The 19,468-nt window shown below is 56.0% G+C and overlaps 6 protein-coding genes across 6 annotated transcripts; 2 read left to right on the top strand and 4 right to left on the bottom strand.

Annotated features, from left to right (window-relative positions):
• Positions 1-188: 188 nt before the first annotated feature.
• B0T26DRAFT_748817 (kinetochore complex Fta4 of Sim4 subunit, or CENP-50-domain-containing protein) lies at positions 189-1,850 on the top strand (the record flags this gene model as incomplete). The annotated part of the gene is made up of 3 exons (XM_060445012.1): positions 189-528; positions 887-1,388; positions 1,691-1,850. The coding sequence occupies 3 exons, from the start codon at positions 189-191 to the stop codon at positions 1,848-1,850; spliced, it is 1,002 nt and encodes a 333-aa protein (XP_060301486.1).
• Positions 1,851-2,108: 258 nt separating this feature from the next.
• B0T26DRAFT_673131 (uncharacterized protein) lies at positions 2,109-6,143 on the bottom strand (the record flags this gene model as incomplete). Its single annotated transcript, XM_060439560.1, has 5 exons — positions 2,109-4,492; positions 4,546-4,682; positions 4,739-4,809; positions 4,862-5,919; positions 5,981-6,143. The coding sequence occupies 5 exons, from the start codon at positions 6,141-6,143 to the stop codon at positions 2,109-2,111; spliced, it is 3,813 nt and encodes a 1,270-aa protein (XP_060301485.1).
• A 3,174-nt stretch (positions 6,144-9,317) lies between these two features.
• Positions 9,318-11,620, bottom strand: B0T26DRAFT_698719 (putative GTPase activating protein for Arf-domain-containing protein). Its single transcript, XM_060441442.1, has 2 exons — positions 11,257-11,620; positions 9,318-11,191 (listed from the first exon to the last, which is right to left on the bottom strand). Exons 1-2 carry the CDS (start codon positions 11,347-11,349, stop codon positions 9,344-9,346), a joined length of 1,941 nt encoding a protein of 646 aa, XP_060301484.1. The 5' UTR covers positions 11,350-11,620; the 3' UTR covers positions 9,318-9,343.
• Positions 11,621-12,512: 892 nt separating this feature from the next.
• Positions 12,513-14,085, bottom strand: B0T26DRAFT_768319 (uncharacterized protein; the record flags this gene model as incomplete). Its single annotated transcript, XM_060446498.1, has 4 exons — positions 12,513-13,280; positions 13,384-13,745; positions 13,805-13,938; positions 14,015-14,085. 4 exons carry the CDS (start codon positions 14,083-14,085, stop codon positions 12,930-12,932), a joined length of 918 nt encoding a protein of 305 aa, XP_060301483.1. The 3' UTR covers positions 12,513-12,929.
• A 2,132-nt stretch (positions 14,086-16,217) lies between these two features.
• On the top strand, positions 16,218-16,913 carry B0T26DRAFT_748813 (RmlC-like cupin domain-containing protein; the record flags this gene model as incomplete). The annotated part of the gene is made up of 1 exon (XM_060445011.1): positions 16,218-16,913. The coding sequence occupies one exon, from the start codon at positions 16,218-16,220 to the stop codon at positions 16,911-16,913; it is 696 nt and encodes a 231-aa protein (XP_060301482.1).
• A 109-nt stretch (positions 16,914-17,022) lies between these two features.
• Positions 17,023-18,534, bottom strand: B0T26DRAFT_748812 (S-adenosyl-L-methionine-dependent methyltransferase; the record flags this gene model as incomplete). Its single annotated transcript, XM_060445010.1, has 6 exons — positions 17,023-17,133; positions 17,194-17,659; positions 17,759-18,026; positions 18,119-18,198; positions 18,286-18,302; positions 18,442-18,534. The coding sequence occupies 6 exons, from the start codon at positions 18,532-18,534 to the stop codon at positions 17,023-17,025; spliced, it is 1,035 nt and encodes a 344-aa protein (XP_060301481.1).
• Positions 18,535-19,468: the final 934 nt, after the last annotated feature.

Below are 19,468 nucleotides of genomic sequence, written 5' to 3'. Positions count from 1 at the left end.
ACTCGCAGACTTATTTCGATCGCCCCTCCCCCGCGCGTGTCCTCTGCTAAATACCAAGCCGCGAAACACCATTACACCTTCTCAGTTCATCGCGCGCGCGTATCACCACCTCACCTAGCCTTCTCATAGACCTCAAAACCCACTACCCCGAGGGAAAAAAAAAAAAAACAACCAGCAAAGCAAACAACATGGCGCCCCCGCCCACAGTAGTGGCGCTCAAGCAGCGGTTCCTAGGAACGCAAACGCGCGCTCTCTCGCAGCCGCTAGCGCCGTCGCGCGCGTGGCGCACGTCGCCCGCACAGGCCGACCCCGACATCAACGAGAACGAAACCGGCGGCGGCAGTAATAGTAGGCTGCCCGACAAGGCTGTCGACGACGCGCTGTTCCGGCTCAACCACGCGCTGCAGCAGCACGTGCGCCGCGTGTACGCGCCCCAGGCCACCCGCCACGTCGCCGAGCAGATTGACGGGCTGTACTGGAACGCTGCTGGCGAGGTTCTGGATGGCGGTGCTGAGGGTGAGGGTGAAGGTGAGGGTGATGGGGGGGGGAGTGTTGCGGTTGGGTTGGGCGTGGGTGCCGATCTAGGTTTGTTTTTGCGTCTCTCTCTCTCTCTCTCTCTCTCTCTCTCTCTCTCGGCTTCTTATCTTCGTCTATTTCTTGCTCTCACGAAAGGCTGCTATCTATGACTTGGTGTCACCACTTGTTCTAACTTCATATTTCCCCCTTTTCTACTTTTTTCTCTATTTTTGTTATCCCCTCCCCCTTTCAACACTCCTCAAGCCAGCCAGCCAGCCCAGATATATACACCTCTATATATATCTACACTCCCACAGCCCCCCACCCCAAACGATGAAAAAAAAGAACAAAACACTAACACCCCCTCCAGCCGCGCACGAAACAATCATCACCCTGCCGTTATCATGGGATGACGCCGCGCCGCCGCGGCACGCGCGCGAGACAGCCGCCTACCCATCCGAAGCGGAGCGGTATAGCGAGCTAGCAACACAGCTACAAACGCTCGACGGCGAGCGGCAGCGCGCGCTAGCGCGCGTCGCCCGGCTGCGGCGGCTGCACACGCTGCTGCAGCCATTTGCCACCAGCACCCCTAGTGGTAGTGATGATGGTGATGGTGGCGATGGTGGTGCAGTGCAAGACAACCTCGTGACGCGCAACGGCGACGTCGAGGCCGAGCTACAGCGCATGCGCATGCTCCTAGCACGCGTCGGCGGCCGCGTCGGCCAGCTTGCGACTGTGCCTGCGTCTGTGCCTGAACCTACGACGACGGCGACGACCAGTGATGGCGATGATGATGCCATGGACGTGGACGTGGATGTGGATGAAGGGAGTACGGCCGAGCAGCAGAGGCGCGTGGGGATGCTGCTCGATCGGTTCTGATACCCCTTTTCTTTTGTTGTCTTTTTTGGGCGCTGGGGGGAAAAGGGGTTGGAGGTTTCTTTCTTTTACTCTTTCTCCCATTTTTAACAAGGGACTTCTCTTACAAATCCCTACTTTACTTATACGTGCTCTGGTATCTTGCAGAGGCTGCAAGGATAGGGCGGTCGGAACACCCCCATTGTCCTAAGGTCAAAGACAGATGGTTTGTGCGGTTACACATGACCGCACAGCCCATCATAGACTTCCTTTTTCTTTCTGTTGCATTTGATGAGGCAGGCCTACCACGGTTGAGCAGGTTTGGGTCATGCAGTTGGGCTGGGGGAAAGGCGTCGGACTCGGACTCGGACACGGACACGGACACGGACACGGACACGGACACGGACACGGACACGGACACGGACACGGACATGGACATGGACACGGACACGGACACGGACGGACGGACGGACGGATAGGCTGGTCAAACGTCATTTCATTTGTCTTCTCATGATACCAAATTACGTAGAATATTCCTCGATATACAACTCTCCACCCAATGGCTCCCGAAATCAAAATCCGCAATCAAATACATCCTTGTTGCTTGCTTGTACCCCTCCCAACGCCACGCTATTATATCCTCGCTTCCCCCGCAGAACCATCCGTCTGTGCAATCTTACCAAATATCCAACCTAACACGGCGTACAAACATAACAAATCATACCCAAATAACCCGCTTAGACCTTCGCCTCCGCGCCGCTGCCCTCAACCACGGCCTTCCTCTTCTCCCCTCCGACCGTGGCGTCCTTGGCGCTGTCGTCCACATCCAGCACCTTGGCCTCGTTCTCGCCGTCCTTCTTCTCCTCTTCCTGCTTCTTCTTGTCGTTCTCGTCGCTGCTGTACAGCTCCGGGTCCCAATAGTTGGGCTTCACCACCTTCAGCGTGACGATATCCCCCTCCGTGTCCTTTTCGGCCTCGCTAGCCTTCTCCTCGTCCGTGATTTTGTAGTACACCCGCAATCCCACGACGGCGACAGCATTCCATGGGTCCCTGACAAACTCGTCGTTGTCAGAGTTGTTGTTGTCGAACGAGCCTCCACCAGGCGGCCCACGCTGCCCGCCGCGGTCGCCACGGTCCATCATGTTGCGTTGCTTCTCTTCCGAAATATGGTAGTCGACTTCGCGATCCGAGAGCTCCGACTCGCTGGCGGCCGAATCGAGTGTCTCATAGGCGGCGGACTCGACGTCGTTGACGTAGCCCTCTGAGTCGGAGCCGCCGCGCTGCGGTTGTGGCCGTGGCGGCGGCCCGCGGAACTGGCCGAGATGCGGCTGGTGGTAAGGTTGGTTTGTGTTCACACGGATGTTGACAGGCGGAGGCCGCCAGCCGGGAGGTGGCGGCGGCGGGTAACGGCCTGGCAGAGGCTGTTGCGGGTGGAAGCCCCGCTGTCGCGAAGACATGCGTGGTGGAGGGACGCCCGGTCTTTCGCGGACCCGTACCCTGTCCCTGTTCCGGTCCCTCTCGCGTTCCCCACTACGGCCTGCATGCTGGCCCATCTGCTCTGCTTCATCATCGCCATCAGACTCCGTGCCCGTCGCGTCGTCTAGGTTTGCCATGTTACCCATGTCATCGCCGAGCATGGCCTTGAGCTCATCCTGGAAGGTGGAAACCATGCCAAGTGCCTTCTGGAGCTTGGCCCGTATCCCAGGACTGACGGATTCAACCGGATCCTCTTTGGGCTTTACAGTTTCGACTTTGCCCTCAGCTTGTGCATCTTTGGAGCCGGACCCCCCTCCTTGGGATTCCTTTTTGCCAGCCGGCGGATTGTCTACAGCGGCCTTGCCCTCCTCCGCGCCGAGCAAAGTCGGCTTCGGTGCCTCTGTGATATCAGCGACAGTGGTAGGTTCCGCTTTGTTCTCCGTGGAAGCCGTCTCCTTGGGTGCTTCATCCTCAATGATAGCCTTCTCCTCGGCAACCTTATCCTCAGCTGTGGGGGTTTTCTGTTCCTCGGAGGTCTCATCTTCCTTATGAACTTCTTCGGGAACTGAAAGTTTCTCTTCGTTCAGAGAAGACTCGGAGGCTGTCTTGAAGGAAGTAGAAGCCGAGGGCGTATCGTCTCCACCATCGGTAGACGTCTCGAGATCGGGTTGCGTTTGGCTTTCCGTTGGAGCAGCATCAGTTTCAATCTTGGTCCCGCCGTCCTGGCTTTCCTTTGCCGTTTCATCTGTCGAGCCAGCCGGAACTGCTGGCTCTGGTTCCTCGGCCATCTTGCCGGTTTCCTGGTGCTCGGCTTCTTTCGGTTCTGCTTCCTTCTTCTCGGCTTCCTTCTTCTCAGCCTCCTCTGCTTCTTTCCTTTCCGCCTCCTTCTTCTCAGCCTTGGCCTTCTTGCGCTCCTTGTCGCGCTCGAATCTGCGCCGATCCTTTCTCATGACCAAGACGTTCTCATAGTGCTTGCGCTGCTTCTCCTCCTTGATGTTCTTGCGCATGCGCTCGCGGCTCTTCTGGTGTTTGTGCTTCCGGTAAGCCTCCCAGGCGGTCTTCTCCTCGGGCGAAGCGGTGTGCTTGGACTTGGAGTGGGCGAGGTCGTAGGCAAGTCCAATCCGGAGCAGCTTTTCGCGGCGTTCCTTTGCGTTCTCGCGCACGACATCTTCAACGGGCATGATGTAGGAGCGACGGCGCGCATCGAGCTTGACCAAAACGTGATACTCGCCGGCCTCGAGTTCAAGCTCCACGTTGACCGACCGTGTCATCCGATACGTGCTCTGCGTGCGCACTAGATAGTCCTCCTCGCCGGCCTTGTGCACTCGGAAACTGAGCCCGAACTTGTATTGACCCTCGAGCCCCCTAAAGTAGCGGTCGTCGAGCTGCGAGAGCGCGATCACGACAGGACCCGTCCGCTTCAACGTGAAGGAGAACTTGGTGTCGTGGTACTCGACTGTCCACGGCACATTGAGCGTCGTCCAGATGCTGGTGATTTTCCACTCAGGCCCAAAGAGCCGCGTGCGGTCAAACGCTTGGTATTTGCGAAGGAGATCCTTGTACGATATCCAAAAGGCTCCGTCGTCGCCGAAACGGTGGCCGAGCTTTTGTAGCCATTCCGATGTCCATTCCTTGGAGCCGTCGCCTGAGAAGTGCCGTCAGCAAAATTCGAACCAGGGGGGGTTAAATGAGCCATACTCCAGGGACCCTTCCATTCGCCCTTGCCCCAGGGGTTCTTGAGGAGGAGCAGACGCTCGCCGTCCATCTCTACCGCCCTCATAACCGAATAAGCGTGCAACTCCATGATGCCTTTTCTGTCGCCCCAGCCCCGGCCCCTTTTTGTGTCAGCTTACTAAGTTACTCGACAATTAGACCTCGAGATAACACTTACCATAGACCGGTTGAGCAGCCAAAGAGAAACTGCTGATTAACTTTCATCAACTCCTCCTTCCAGAAATACTCCTATCCTCTGGGTTAGCCTTCGCCTCCATGTTTAGTGCAGAACGACACTAACCTTGTCGAGAATGTCCGTCGTAAACAAACCAGAGGTGACGCCGCCGGTGAGATCTTCGATGCCCTCGCCGGTGAACCCGCCCTCGATGGCCGCGTAGTCGCCGTGGGCTTTGGCGTAGGCCTTCTCGAGCAGGGGCAGCCAAGTCTCGTTGGGATGCTCGCACTGGGCAAAGTACAGGGCGCCGCTGTTGGACTGGTACGTTTTGCGGTAAATTTCCTCCGAATCTGGGCGCTCGCGATCCTCCCACAGCAGGCGCTCAATGTTGATGCCCTCGGCCATGGCTTCATCGTAGTCGGGCTTGGTCAGATATAGCTTGTCGTCGATGATCTCGCTGAACCACTCGCCGTCGCGATGGAAGACGAAGCCGTAAACGCCCACGTCCTGGTTGTGAGCCACGCAAATGCGCTCGATCAGGCCAGCCTTGTTGCTAAGGGTGCACAGAGCCGCCATCAACCAGCAGTCGCCGTCTCGGCCCTGACGCACGTCGTTGGCAGTAGGGCCGTCGATGTAGAACTTGGGGTCGTCGAAGATCTCGCCGACACGCTTGACCGACTTGGGCGAGAACTTGGAGCCGGGTATGCGGCCCTGCGGTGATAGGGGCGGCTCATCATTGCCGTTATTATGAAGATCGTTGCTGGCATGAGGAGCTCCGCCGACACCGTCGGCGAGGAGCTCGGTCGGCCTCCGTCTCGCATCGGGCCGGCTGGCCCTTTGGGTAGCACCGCGGGTCTTTCGCTGGCGATAGGGTGAGCCCCTGGGCCGGGGTGGAGGCGGGTAAGAGCTCTCGTCGCTGTCGGACGACTCGTCCTTGATGTTGTTCAGCGACTCAAGACATTCGCGGCGGCCCGTCTTGAGATCGAACTCGAGGTCGAAGTGGGGGTCACGGTACTTTTGGTTGACGCGGCGGCACTCGGCGACGATCTTTTCGACCTTGGCACGGCACAGGGCGGCCGCTTCCTCGAACGAGGCCTGGGCAGCGGTGCCGCCGCCCACCTCCTTTGAAGCATTGCGCCTGGCTAGCCTCTCAGCGTACTCGTTCTTTGGGAGGAGGGTGGTGGCTATTTTCATCAGCGATTGGTCTAGCGCCTTGGTTTTAGAAATGCCTGTGGCGAGGCTTACCTTTGCCTGGAGCTGTGGTGGTAAACTTCCTCCAAAACTCGTCCACCTTTCCCTGGGGCGACCTCTGTCTGGATTTGTGACTTCGCTGGACACGGACAGGCATCTCGGCCATGACGGTCCTGCCACGACGGCCATCGGCTATGATGGACCCGGAGGGGGACATGGCAATGACAGCGAGGGTACGTGGCTAGTGGTGGCGGCGATGTCTTTTGAGGGCTTCCGTCTGTTGTTGATATTGTTACTCCTATCTCAATCCTCAAGGCGGCTAGCCCCTAGAACCAGGCCCGGGTTAAGAGCCAGACTTCAGGCAGTCTAGACTCTGACTCTGGAGGAATAGGCTAAGAGGCGAAAGAGAGGAGAAAGACTGGAGAAAGTCCGGGGAGAGAAAATTAAGGCAGAAAGCGAAGCTGAAATAGCGAAATGGCTGGCAGGCAGCACGAACATCAGCACGACACAAAAGTGATGGCAGCCTCGCGCTAGACACCCGCTGCCTTGAGTGAGGTAACAGTAACAGCAACAATAGAGACAAGCTCCGAAGAGGGGTCCCCGTCCCGTCGCGGCTAGGCTTGGCTTGGCTTGGCAACACAGCTCAGTCAGTCACACTCCATTCCCTCCGCGGGTGCAAGTCAACCTAGGTAAAGTAGGTGACCCAAGGTACGGTAGTTCTGGAACTTGGACGACAAGGAGATCTAGGGGGAAAGGGGGCGCAAGAGCTGAGATAGGCAACCAATGCCTTATTGAACAGAATAATGCTAAAGTCCTGAAGATCCTGAAGGGGAAGGGGGGGTTCAAGAAGGAAGGCGCAACGGGAGAGGGGTAAAATGAAATGCACGCCCCAGCTGCGAGCCTACGATCTTGATCGGGGAGGCGCGACCCTGTTCTACGTAGTGTCACAGTCGCCCGCTTGAAGCAATCTTTAGCCCCCTCCACTCTCCTCACCCGCCCTCACTCGAACCAGCCCAGCCCAGAACCCCCAATCCCAAAGCCCCGGGCAATGGACGCACGCACAACCAACGCCGGTCACAAGAGACGCGATCTGACCTGACCTAACCTGAACTGACCGACGCGCAGCGCAGCGCATCGCGGCAAATAGCCAGCACTTGGGGCTTTGTCCTGCAGGTAGACTTCACAAGTTGGATCGGTGGCCGTTCCCAACTTAGGGAATGTCCACTCGTAGCGGGCGGTGGCGGCGACGGACCGTCCTCAGCGGCCCCGTCCGTTGACAGCTACAGCGACTTGATTAGCTGGGACAGTGTCCTCCGTAGCGCCGTGCTTCTCTGCTCAGCCTCGTTGACGCTGCCGACATGCTGCAGCGTGGGTATTCCAATAAGATTCCAAAGAGGGGCCCAATGTGCTACCGCCGTCCGTTCGCTCGCTGCTGGCCACGATGCCCGCTTGTGTAACCCAGAGTCATCCCACGCCAGCAGCGGCCAAGGACCATTTGCAGGGCTGAAGTGTGCGCCATCTTCCAGGCAGGAAGGCAAACAGCCAGCCAACCAGACAGAGGGACGGACGGACAGGGTGAGCGGCATGAACGTTTAAACCGTGCTGAATAATGCTGTCAGATAGTCCGCGCGCCATTCGTTTTGGGGAGGTATTCCTTCGGTGAGCGAATAATGGCAGGGATTTGCTTCATGTTCAAATCTCGAGCTCAGCTCAGCTCAGCTCAGCTACGGATACAACTGAAGCCAAGCCAAGCCTCGGCAACGGTCATAACTTCCGACATTGCAACAACTACATCCAATACGATAAATCCTTTAGGCAGTCACCGTGACGCGAGCAATACTTTTCGGTGTAATGATGTCGTCGGGCAGAGAGCTAGACGGCCGCATTCCTCGGTGATGCGACATCCAACACGCGATAGGTTCCATGTTACACCCATTCCCGTCTACCGAGTACCTGGTAGTGACCTAGGTGACTCTGTCCTAACTACACTTTCACACACAGCCCGCATACCTAAATCCTTCACACTCGCGTTTAAGCCGCTGGAGGCGACCGAACGTCCCGCTACCCATATATACGCGGGAAAAAAACCTTGATTATCACCAGCTGTTCCCTGGCGGCACAAACATACAATTTCCATCGCCAAGACTCACTTACCCCAAGAACTCCGAGTCGGTCTAATATTCAGACAGTCAGACACACATCGAGAAACTGCGAAGGATAGACAAAGATGGAGAGTTGCTGCATGTATGCATATACCATCTATTAATAGGATCTCATTCAGTCACTCGTCCCAGCTGCTTCAAGGAGGTCAGGTATAGAAAGAGGTATTTGTTTGTTTATCGACTCTGTCGATGAACGAGCTTCCACAGTGTTAAACCGACCACAGTAACCCAAGATATTGCTTACGGAGTATCCGCATATTCATAACCACCACCAGATACCAGTACACGCTGAAGGGACATATTTAAGTCAGAACCACCTACCTTATCTAGGGCCCAAAAAAACAGGTAAACCCGACATGTTGGAATGACAAGGTCATTCGTGCTAGTCACTATAGTAACCGCTGCGAAAGGGTGGGGTGGTTGTGTTACTTGTATTCTTTTATGTCTACCAAAAGGATCACGAACTACGGGGACACGAAGGCGCTCAGTCAGGGTGCCCCGCGGTCACGTGCTGCACCACGTGGTGGGCGTATGTGGCCCGTGCGCTGACCTGATTGATCGGTAATTCATTCCTACGGACAAAATTTCGAATGGAACCCAAAGTCCTTTGAGCAAAAATGTCAAAAAAAAAAACAGGTTCAAATCAAGAAAAAGCCGATCGACCTGGAATTAATTACGGAGTATTAATTACCTCACCTATGTTTTGCTGCCTTACTTACCTACCTAACTACTATCCATACCTTGATTAAATACTAAACCTATCACCAGCTCAACCGTACCTATCATATACAACCTAACAAAAGCAGCCGACAAAAGACAACAAAAAAACGAAATATGAAATGTTGCGCGTGCGTACCTATATATATGTGAGTGTGTGCATGCTGCTCGCCCTCGGCAGTACGTACATAGTCGGTACGTACTAAGTATGACCAAAAAGAACAACAGCAGCAGCAGCAACAATAATGATGAATAATGTCGTCCACAAGCAACTCAAAATGCGGCGGGAGGAATGGGGAGATATTATCTATATACAAGAAGATGGTGATGAGGGGAAAAGGGTGCGGGTGCGGCGATATATGATGATCCTCCTTCAGCTTCCCACCGTCAAAAAGCCAAAGTAATCAGAAAGAGGAAATAAAAAAAGAAACATGTACAACATGCCAAAACCTCTTGAAACATGCCAGAAAAAAACATGATAAGAATCAACTAACCACAACCGCAACCACAGTAACCCCCCCCCCCCCCAATTTCTTCATCACCGCATATCCCTCGCGCTCAGGCTCGAAAATGCATCCGGACTGTGCCGCCCATTGGACCACTCTAGGCCCACCGCCATCATGCTCTCCCGGCTCGTGTTGTATTTCGGCTTGATATTACCACTGGCGGCTGGTACCGCCTGCATACCCGCTGCTCCTCCTCCCACCGCCGGCCCCATTCCCATGCTCATCATGAACGGGTTGTTGCTCACGGGAGGGGCAGGGCCTACTGCTACGCCTCCCTGTGGGGAAGGTTGCTGATATTGTGCTTGCGGGGATTGCTGATATTGCACTTGCGGGGATTGCTGCTGTAGTTGCTGCAGCTGCTGCGTCTGCTGTTGCTGATGAGCCAGCGGGAAAGTCTGAGCCCTGAAAAACGGGTTCGAGCCCTGTTGCTGCAGCAGCTGCTGCTGGATCGGTGGGGGGCTCGCTACGGGGGCGCCCTGCGGGGCCTGCTGGTACGGTGACGTGGTCGGCGCGAGCTGCGGGTAGTTGTATAGTGCCATAATGGAGGCTTTATCGGGTCGCTGCGGGATATACGCCTGCTGCTGCTGCTGGGGTTGCATCTGGACCGGCTGTTGCTGCTGTTGCGCCGACATCTGCGTGAAAAATGGGTTCATAGAGTGTGATTGCGAAGTTGGTGGCGTATAAAAGCTTGGCTGCGACTGCTCGGGTATTTGCGTGAGGGTTGGCGACTGGATCCATGTTGGGGACCGTGTAAAGGGATTGTTGCCATAATTGCCAGGGAAGGCAGCAGTGTTGACTGAAAGGGGCTGCTGTTGGGGTTGTTGGGGCTGTTGGGGCTGCTGGGGCTGGTTGGCATAAAAGGGGTTGTAGCTAACTACGGCTTGTTGCGCAGGCTGAGGGTAAGTTTGGCTGCTGTGGGAGGGCACTGAGGGGTAGTGTTGTGCCGTCGACGAAACCGGAGGCGTCATGGGCTGCTGATATAACGGCTGGGCGTTTTGGTGCTGAGGCACAACCATCCCCCCGGTATGATGTGGAAATAGGGGCTGCGACGGCGGCGCTAGAGACATGTTTTGAAAGGCCATGTCAAATGCACTTGCCGTCTGCTGGGGAGGCGGGCCGAAGGGATTAGCCGACAAGTAGGGGTTCTTGTTTTGTAGAGTTCCCGTCGACTGCGACGAGAGCGGCGGCGCCGGTACCGCGTCCAGCATGTCGAAGGGGTTGCTGCTCGCCGGGCTCAGGGGCCGGCCACGCCCCATATCGCGGCCCGAGTTGGACGCCGCGGGAGTCAGACTCAAGCCCCGGTTTATCGGCATGGACGATTCTCTGGCCGATGTCAACGACCGTCCTTCACCCTCGCCAAGCCGGACAAGAGCCTCTATCGTCTTCTCCAGGTTTCCGCCGACGCCCTTCATGACCGCCTGGTTCCGCTGCTCGTCTGCGAAGCCCATGTCGCGGAGCTTGGCCAGCTTCCGGTCGGTTTCGTCGGCTCCATCTCCGGTATCGTACTGCACGGAGGCGCCAAACACTTGCGAGGCCTTGTTCCGAGGCGACTGCTGAGGCTGGTGGAAGTGGGCGCCGAGAGAGGCTTCTTGTGCAGCGGCCGCCTTCTTCGCCTTGGACCCGAGGGGGAATATGGACGAGGCGGATCGGATGCCGAAGCGGCTGGGCGTCTTGGGGGGGAGGGGCGGGGGGGTCTCGTCGGACTCGGTGCTGCCAGTGTTGTGGCGCTTTGTGGACGCGAGAACGCGGTTCATGTACTTTTGGCGGATGAATTTCTCCATGGCCCCGTCGGCCTCGTCCGTGTCGACCGGGATGTTGGGCTTCTTATTCTGGGGGTTGTAGCTCTTGTTGGAGGCGACGTTGCCGACCTTCTTCATGTTCTGTGAACAACAGTCAGCACCTGCAAGCGGGGCATCGCAGTATACCAAGCGCGCCTGCCACGTACCTCGACTTGCTCGTTGGACCAGCTGTCCATGCTCAGCGACTTCACCTTGGAGACATGGGTGCCCAATTTGCGGTGGATCGTGGCGCACCGCATGCAAAGGAAGATGCCCAACTGCAGTACCAATCAGCTTGAGGACGGGGTCGCGGAGGTGCAGGAAACGGCAACGGGAGAGCGTCGCGTGCTTCGACGGGAAAAAAGGGGGGGCCCCAATGGGATTCGACGTACGCTCCATGATGCCCAGCCTAGATCAAGTCGAGCGCGTTGTTAGTCGACGACAACAATATGTCAAAAGTAGAGTCGAATGACAGCATCTGGAAGGAATAGGGAGTGAGGGGGACGCACCAGGATTCCGAGTTTGACAGTCGGCGCAAAAGTTGTTTCCGGGCACGCTCTGGACCAATTCCTGCAGAACCTTCTCGTTGCGCGCCTGCTGGCGCTTGCTTAGAGCTCCCGACATGTCGCGTGAGGTGTGGAATCAAACTGGCATCCCAAAGTTAAGGTTGCGATTCGCAGCCAAGTCTCGAGGTAGGTTTTCGGTTTCGGTTCTGTGGACGGTACGGTTGTTCCCTTCTGGGCTCCCGGAGAATCCAAGGTTGGGAGCGAACCAGAGCCAGCGCAGCCACCCGACAGGCGGTCCCCAGCCAGACCAAGTGCAGCCAAGCTAGCGACAGCCCGACCCGCTACGGGGAACAGGGGGGGGGAGGGATGGAGGCGGGGGAATCTAATCAAAGGCTGGGACCGCACTTTTGCAAGTTTTGGTCGATTAATATCCAGGCGACGTCGAGACCCGGAATTCGCAACCCGAAGTGCTGGATGCCTTGGTTCCAAAAGGTTGTTCTTGAATTTTGGCAAGAATCCCCGGGCAGCATGATGGGAGGTGGGCAACCTGAGGTGAGTTTTAGGCTTTTTGCAGCCCCCCAATTCATGCACTGCACTGGCCGATATGGATAACATCCGATTGCCACATGGAAAGAACCAAAAGCCATTGAAAAACGTTTAAGATGATGGCTGCGGCACAGTGCCTACCAAGCACATCTGTGCCTCCTTGGCAGCCATGTTTCCTGGTTTCCACCCGAGTTCCAAGGCCCTTCTCTCCTGGGAAGTTGCACTGGCTCACCACGATTCGTACTGGAATCAATTGCTGATGTTTAATAAACGCCCGAAGAGGGGGTTCCGGCGGGTTGTAAAATGCGCTATCGATCTGACGCTCTTGCGGCCCATCCGATCCTTGGCTTGGCATGCCTCGCGCGGCCGACTTTAGAAGGAGCTTAAGCATTCCATCCCCTTCGTGCCTACCTCCCCTGCCTTGAACATTGGGCCCATAACCGAACCCGCCGTTATTCTCTCTAATTCCAACGAGACAGACCCGCTACTAGGATTCCCCTCAGCAAAAGTTTCAATCCGTAACATGCGGGTCTGCCCTTAGGCCTGGACCATGTTCTTTTTTGCCGGCCAAGCCCAAGCGCGTACTGAGACGGCAGCCTCCAATCAGTGTCCACGCCAACTCGCGACGAAAAGAAAGATGGCCCTCTACAATGATGGCATCAACTGAAGCTCAATGGGAATCATCTCCCATCCAACTCTATCAATCCATCCTGACAGGAAATTGCAGATGACGGATTACAGACGGCGACGCCGACTCATTTGTGTTACGGCGCAGTTGACGGGCAGACCTAATACCGATAGGAACACGTGCAATAGGGCCCGTAGCATCGGTTGCATCGGGTTCCGATGCTGCCCATGAAGGCGGACGACTCCATGTTCCACCTCGTCTGCGCATCGGCCTGAGCCGTCGCCATGTTGAGGAGATCAATCTTCCTCTGGTTCGACCGAATCTTTGCCGCCGCCTGCTCGTACTCGGCCTGTTCGCGCTGCTCCTGGATCCTCGCCGTGTCTGCCTTGGTCGCCTCCACGAGCAGGTCCACTGGCTGTTTGGTGCGGTCTGGCAGCCCGCTGACGATCAGCAGGCCCGTCTCGACTAAGATGGCGCTCACTTCGGGCTTGAACGGCGAGAGTGCTAGGTTCTAGGTTGAAGTGAGATTCGACAATCTTATCCGGCCGTTCGAGGAGCTCGTCCACGTATTATTTGGTTCCTGCAACGAGAAGAATTCAAGAAAGAGAACGAACCGTGATTCGACCGAGGACTCCCTCCTTCCTCCACTGGTCCAGCACCTCCCTCAGCTCCCGGTGGCCGTTCAAGCGCCAGAATCCCTTTCCGCCGTGGGTGATGACGAGGTAGTCGGCGCCGGCGCCGAACGTGACGATGCGCGGCGTGTCGGTGAACTGGCCATCCTTGATGAGCCCTGTGAGCTCTGCCGACAAGGGGTCCTGGAGCCCCTTCCACTGGTGCGCCACGCCGTCGACGGCGTAGAAGCTGGTTCCGTTCGGGTGCAGGTTGACTCGGATCTTCTGGAAGGTGCGCTCGAACGCGCCGCCCGCGTCTTTTTTCCAGATCCACTCCTTGAGAGAGTCAGGGATTCCGTTGGTTGCTGTGCCCACTCTCGTGTTGGTAACGGAGGGAGAGATTCTCATCCACGGAGTAACATACCCATCATCGTCTTCCCCGTTGTCTTGTGCTTGTAGCACCATACATAGCTGCCGTTGGGCCCGAGTGCCATGGAGTAAGTCTCGGCGACGACGCCGTTGCTGAGCTGTCCTTGCACGTCTGCTGGCAGATTGTCACTTTGATCCGGCACGTCGAATGTCAGTAGGAGCCAAACCAAAAATGAAAATATATGGTGCAAGAGAACCAGCTTACAAGGCCATGCGCGTCGGGCATTCAAGGTAGGAGCTGTCATTCTCGCCAAATGCGAGGACCGTGTCGCACATGGCGTCGAATATTTGGGGGGGAAAGGGGGTGAATAGATGGCGACAGACAATAACGTAACAGCGAAGAGATGGCAGGAAATGACAAAATGAATCGTGTTGCGCTCAAAAAGATTACACGCGAGCCGCAAGGCTCTGTGTTATATATTATATGTATATACATATCGACCTGCTTGCTGTGTCTTGTCTGTCTATCTAATCCTCTCCCAAACCGTGAACACTATCGACGCCATGCGTCAGTCTCATGACTAGTCCCGTCGTCCCGTCCATACAAGAGGCTGAGCGCAGACGAATGCCAAGAGAGGGCTCGGTCTCGCCATGCCAGCCCGGGAGACCTGCGCGACCGACGGGCCAACCAAACCAAGCGCTGGGTTTGAATCAATCAGGCTGTCCATCTATCTACGTATCTCTCTTTTCTTCTCTCTGTCTGTCTTGTCACTTGTTGCGTTGTATTTATTTCGGTCCCCGAAACAGTCTGTCTGTCGCCCTGCAGCATTGGGCAATAGGCGGCGGCGGCAGTGTTAGTGCCAGATGCTTGCTCAGCCTCATCTTGGCAATATTCTTTGTCTGTTGGCATTCCTTCCTCCCTTCCTCTAAACGGGAGATGATGGTTGCGTATATGGCTGTTGTTGGCAGATGGCTCTGTGCAGTACATTGCAAGAACTACGGTCTCTTGCTGAGGAAGTAAATAGAGGCTCCCTCCTTTTGTCGGCGCGGTTGAAGGTATAGAGCTGCGCCCGTGTTGTCGTCGGGGGTTTCTCTCCTTGCCTTGCCTTGTCCGATTTCGAGCGGGTCGTCGATCTGAGAAATGTGAGAGATGCCATCTGATCTGAACCTATCTGATCTGTTTTTAAGTCATCATATTGACTATTGTTTTGTTTTTCTTTCTTTGCCAACTATTTACACCGGCTGCTTACTTGCTCAGGGGTCGTTCGTGTGGCACCCCTTATCCCCCACCAAATACGATACATCAGATGATGGGAACAACTGCTCCTTGAGTGATACCGCGGCAATGAGGCGTAACCTGGCAGGTTGTGTCAGCCAGTCAAGTTCAGTCTCTAAGTATTTGTTTTTGTGTATATTTATATTGGTGACAGAGATCCCCCGTCTGGACAAAAACCAAGGCTATCTAAAGGACGAAGCGGTGGTTGCGAACACAGATGGCCAAGAAAACAATCGACAAACAAACCCCGACGACCGTTGCTGCGACGAAACGTTAACCATAGCTAACCGATAGACCAACAATAGCCGATAAACACGAAATGACATAAATCCAATGACAGCCCACCACAGGGGTCGCACAACCTCACCGGCAAACCAACGATAGATACCCACACTAGATAGATAGATAGATACGTATAATACATAGATAGCCAGCTGATCGACAGATTGATCGACCTGTCAGAGTCAGACCGACAGACAGGTCGCAGGCCCCAGGCCCCAGGCCTAAGACCCCTACGTATCAACCAACACGCGCGTCACAAATTAGACAGTGGAGAGACAGCACGTACGATGGTAGGTGTGTAACGGACCAGTCCGACCTGACATGTTTCAGATATATACCTGCCTAGATAAGACACAATCAGTCAGTCGATGACTTGATCCCCAATCTAACTTCCCGCCCCATTGTGAAAAGGACAAGAGCCGAGAGAGAAAAAAACGCCAAGAAAGTGGCGTTATTTGTGCATGTCCTGTCACGCACGGGGGATCGTCATCGTCGTCATCGGCTGACGGGCTGGCCGCCCGCCCGCCAAGCAATTCCCTTTCCAAGCTTCAATCCCCGCCCGCCGCAATTAAGATACGTACACACATGCTAGTTGCACAGAGACAGACATGATCGGCAGATAGTAATATGGTACAATACCGCTCAGACGTTTTATCATTATTATTATTATTATTATTAGGGTTGATTGATATCTGGCCCGGGACCCTTGTTTAAATGGGCTGCCTCTGTTGCGTTATAGCCGGGCCGTGATAAGGCCAGCCAGAGCCATTGATTAGCTATTACAGCCTCTCTCTCTCTCTCTTTTCTCTCTCTCTCTCACGCTCCCTATCTCTTCACTGTGCTCTTAGACAAGGATACACACACGCGCACACCGAATAGTAACCGACCCAACAGGAAAGCGACTCTTAAAATGGCCGAACTGGCACACCTCAAGCCGTGCTTCGCCGTGCCAGAAGCGCGGCACGGCTCGCTCGAGAAGCCCGAGATCCAGATCGTGATCGACACGCTGAGGATGCAGCCGCATAGTAGGGGCGGGGGCGGATACCGTGCCGAGACGGACCGCCACCCGTCCTCTGTCGTGGCGGGGGGCAGCGAGTTCCCGCCAGACGAGGCCCCCTCCTCCCCCTCCTCGAAGCTCCGCAGCGCCTCGTCGACTAGTCTCTACCTCATCACGCCTAACTCGCCGCAGTCCTACTTGCACCGCACCCGCGAGCGCACCATGCACACGCTGCATCGCGGGCGAGGCCGCATCGTGGTGATCCACGACGCCGACGAGAGCACCAAGACAGGGGCGAGGAGTGGTGGCGTGGGGTACCGAGTCGAGTCGTTTGTCGTCGGACACAACGTCGCCGCGGGGGAGAGGCTGCAATGGGTCGTCGAGGCGGGCAAGTACAGGGCCAGCTTCTTGCTGCCGGACCGCGACGGAGAGATGGAGAGCAAGGCGGGGCTGTTGGTCTCGGAGACGTCGGTGCCGGGGTTGGTCGACAGCGCTTCCGACCGCGAGTTCCTGGACCGGGACGGGCTGAGGAAGCTCTTGCGCAACGACGACGCGAGGGAGCTGGAGTGGCTGGCGCGTCCAGAGCAGATCAAGAGGCAGGGCCCCTAGCCCGGCCACGTATCCCCAAGGCCATTTCGTTAGATTATGCGAATACTTTTTGAGAATCCATTTTCGTGTTGACAAGCCCTTCGTAGGCGGGTCTCATGTGAGTTTCTCTTCAAACCCCGAAAGCACTAGTTTCTGGTTTCCGCCCGTAGACGACGACGAAATTCATATGGCCGTGTACTTTTTGGTCGAACAAGCATCGGCGCACGTCGACCAACGACACCTGATGTCGATACATGTCAGCTTGATTCTCACAACTCGTTTGAGCACAGCCGCCGCTCACCTCAATCTCCTCGACGGTTTTGCCTAGGTAGTGGTGAAATAAGCTGAGGCTGAAACCGCTGACGCCGATCATCAGGGTGCGCTGCCACAGCATACCAACATGCTTCAGAAAGGTGTCCCTCGGCCAGCCGTTGATGGGGATCTTGAACACGACCTCGTGCACGTCCTCGAACCCGGCCTCGCGAAGCCACGCGGCCAGGGGCTCGCCGCCCAGGTTCAGCTGCCGATTGGCATACTTGCCAGCAGCTATGAGATCGTGAGCCCAGCGCCTCCAGGGGAAGTCGTCGGTGATGGTGCCGTCGTCCGAGGTAGGGACGATATCCACCTCCTGCATCTCAAACCAGCCGCCTGGCTTGAGATGTTCAAAGGCACGTTGCACGACCTGCGTCTTCATGTCTGACCAGCAGCCAATGGTGATCCGAGTGTGGATAAAGTCAAAATCAGTAGCAAAGTCCCAGTCCTCGGTCCTGTCGCGAGCCGCCAAGTTAGATTCACTTGTCATGTTGACTACGTCATTGCAGTTTGCGGTAGGTCTGAATTTAACGCCATGAGAGAGCCGCACTCACGAGTCTTCAACGTAGAACCTCACGTTGGGCGGAACGAAGGGCGGCTGAATGGGCGAGAGGTCAGTGCCGATAATCTGAGCGTCAGGGAACTCATCCCCCATCTCAATGGCCCACGTGCCGGTCCCAGTGGCAAGGTCGAGCACTTTTCTAGGGGGGTCGCTGGCCGAAAACGGCGAGAGGTAGTTCCTCTTGTCCATGACTATCTTGAGGATCTCAAACTGCTCCTCCTGGCGCTCGTTCTCTGTGGGGTCATTGGGAAAGTGATAGGCTGCATCGTTTGTCAGAGCCGCATTTTCTCAGCAATTGATTGCTGGGACGAAGAACTAGCAGCACGCCATGATGGATGGCTTGGCGACTTACAGCCCGCGCGGTACGAATGGTACGTGCGCCCAAACTCTTCTTGAAACCTGCCGATGCTGTCCGACAAAGAGTGCGAGTCACTAGCAACAGGCGTCAGCCCAGACGCCTCTAAAACCGAGGTTGGCTTCTCCAGATATGAGGAAGGGGGAGAGAGGGGTTCAACCAACTATTCCGTGGGATTTGGCTGAGACACACTTCAGTTAGCCCAGTTTCATCCGACAATTGCTCACAGTGAGTGAGTGGCCAACGCGACAAGACCATCATGGTGTTTTGCTAGGCACACGGCATGGAAATAAATAATAGGCCCAAAAAGAAAGGCTCACATCGGGCTCAATGCGTGACGCATGGTCGAGATAGGCCTCAAAGGTGAACTGGAAGCTGTTGAGCGTCTGGGCGCTGGGGCTGTCGGCTAGCATGATGGCGAACGAACGGCCTGCTGCGTCCGCGTGAACCCGTCGGCAAACTCGACTTATTTAGACGGCGGAGCCCTGGGTGCCCCGGAAATAATTCGCTGCTCTACCAATTCCAACCTTCAACTCGAAGGTGATGCACGTTCCTTGTTCCGGGCGGTGAGTGTGAAGCAAGGCAACAAGGTGAGGGCGGGAAATGAGAGGAGAAGCCAAGGTACGGTAGGCACGATGGGTTCAGGTTCGGGAAGATACATCCAGTAAGTAGTATGCCCGCGCGCAGATGGCCCGGCATATGACAGAGTGCCCCCCTACCTCACCTTAGAGCCGCGGGGATATTGACAAGGGGTGCGAAATAGGGACCAAGTGCAAAACAGTATATAAAGTACGAACCAAGTCGAACCGAATATTACTCCGTCCGTACTCGTACTGCGAAGGAACAACAGAGCCGTCGAAGACCCAGACCCAGACGGGATGGATGGGACTCAACTCGTCGGCGACCTGAGGGCTGGAGCCATGGCTTATTCTTCTTCCCCCCTTCCTTCCCCCACCCCGCGCCAATCTCCGCGAACGCTGTTTGGCAATCAAATGAAGGGCCGAGCCAAGTAGAGCCAAGGTAGGTAGCCCGCCTCCCTAGCCCGAACCTGGGAAAAAAGGCGGGATTTCGGCTGCTACGGGTCGCGGTCCCAGCAGTCTGGATCAGCGGTCACCACACCTCCCCCTTCCCTTGGAGGGAGACGGCAAGTGGGTTTTGGACTGTGCAGCGTACGGAACTTGACCCGAGAGATTGGACCACACCAGCGGATCCATTCCAATTGTTCGTGCTACCCCCACTCTCCCTTCCCCCAAATGGAAACCAATGTCTTTGTCTCAGCGTATCACGTCTCACCCCACCCTCGAAGAGAGAGAAAAAGGGCTGGGGCGGGCCGTCTGTCATTTTTTT

Source organism: Lasiosphaeria miniovina, assembly GCF_030549165.1.
Source record: "Lasiosphaeria miniovina strain SMH2392-1A chromosome Unknown B0T26scaffold_2, whole genome shotgun sequence".
In the NCBI taxonomy this organism is placed as follows: Eukaryota; Fungi; Ascomycota; class Sordariomycetes; order Sordariales; family Lasiosphaeriaceae; genus Lasiosphaeria; species Lasiosphaeria miniovina.
The sequence above is the reverse complement of the archived record's forward strand: the minus strand, read 5'-3'. Positions and strand labels throughout refer to the sequence as shown.

Excerpts from the sequence above, each read along its gene's own strand:
- B0T26DRAFT_698719 (XM_060441442.1), bottom strand. The coding sequence starts at position 11,349 with ATGCGGTGCGCCACGATCCACCGCAAATTGGGCACCCATGTCTCCAAG. Across the intron at positions 11,192-11,256 it reads GGTCCAACGAGCAAGTCGAG|AACATGAAGAAGGTCGGCAA; the intron begins GTACGTGGCAGG and ends TGTTGTTCACAG.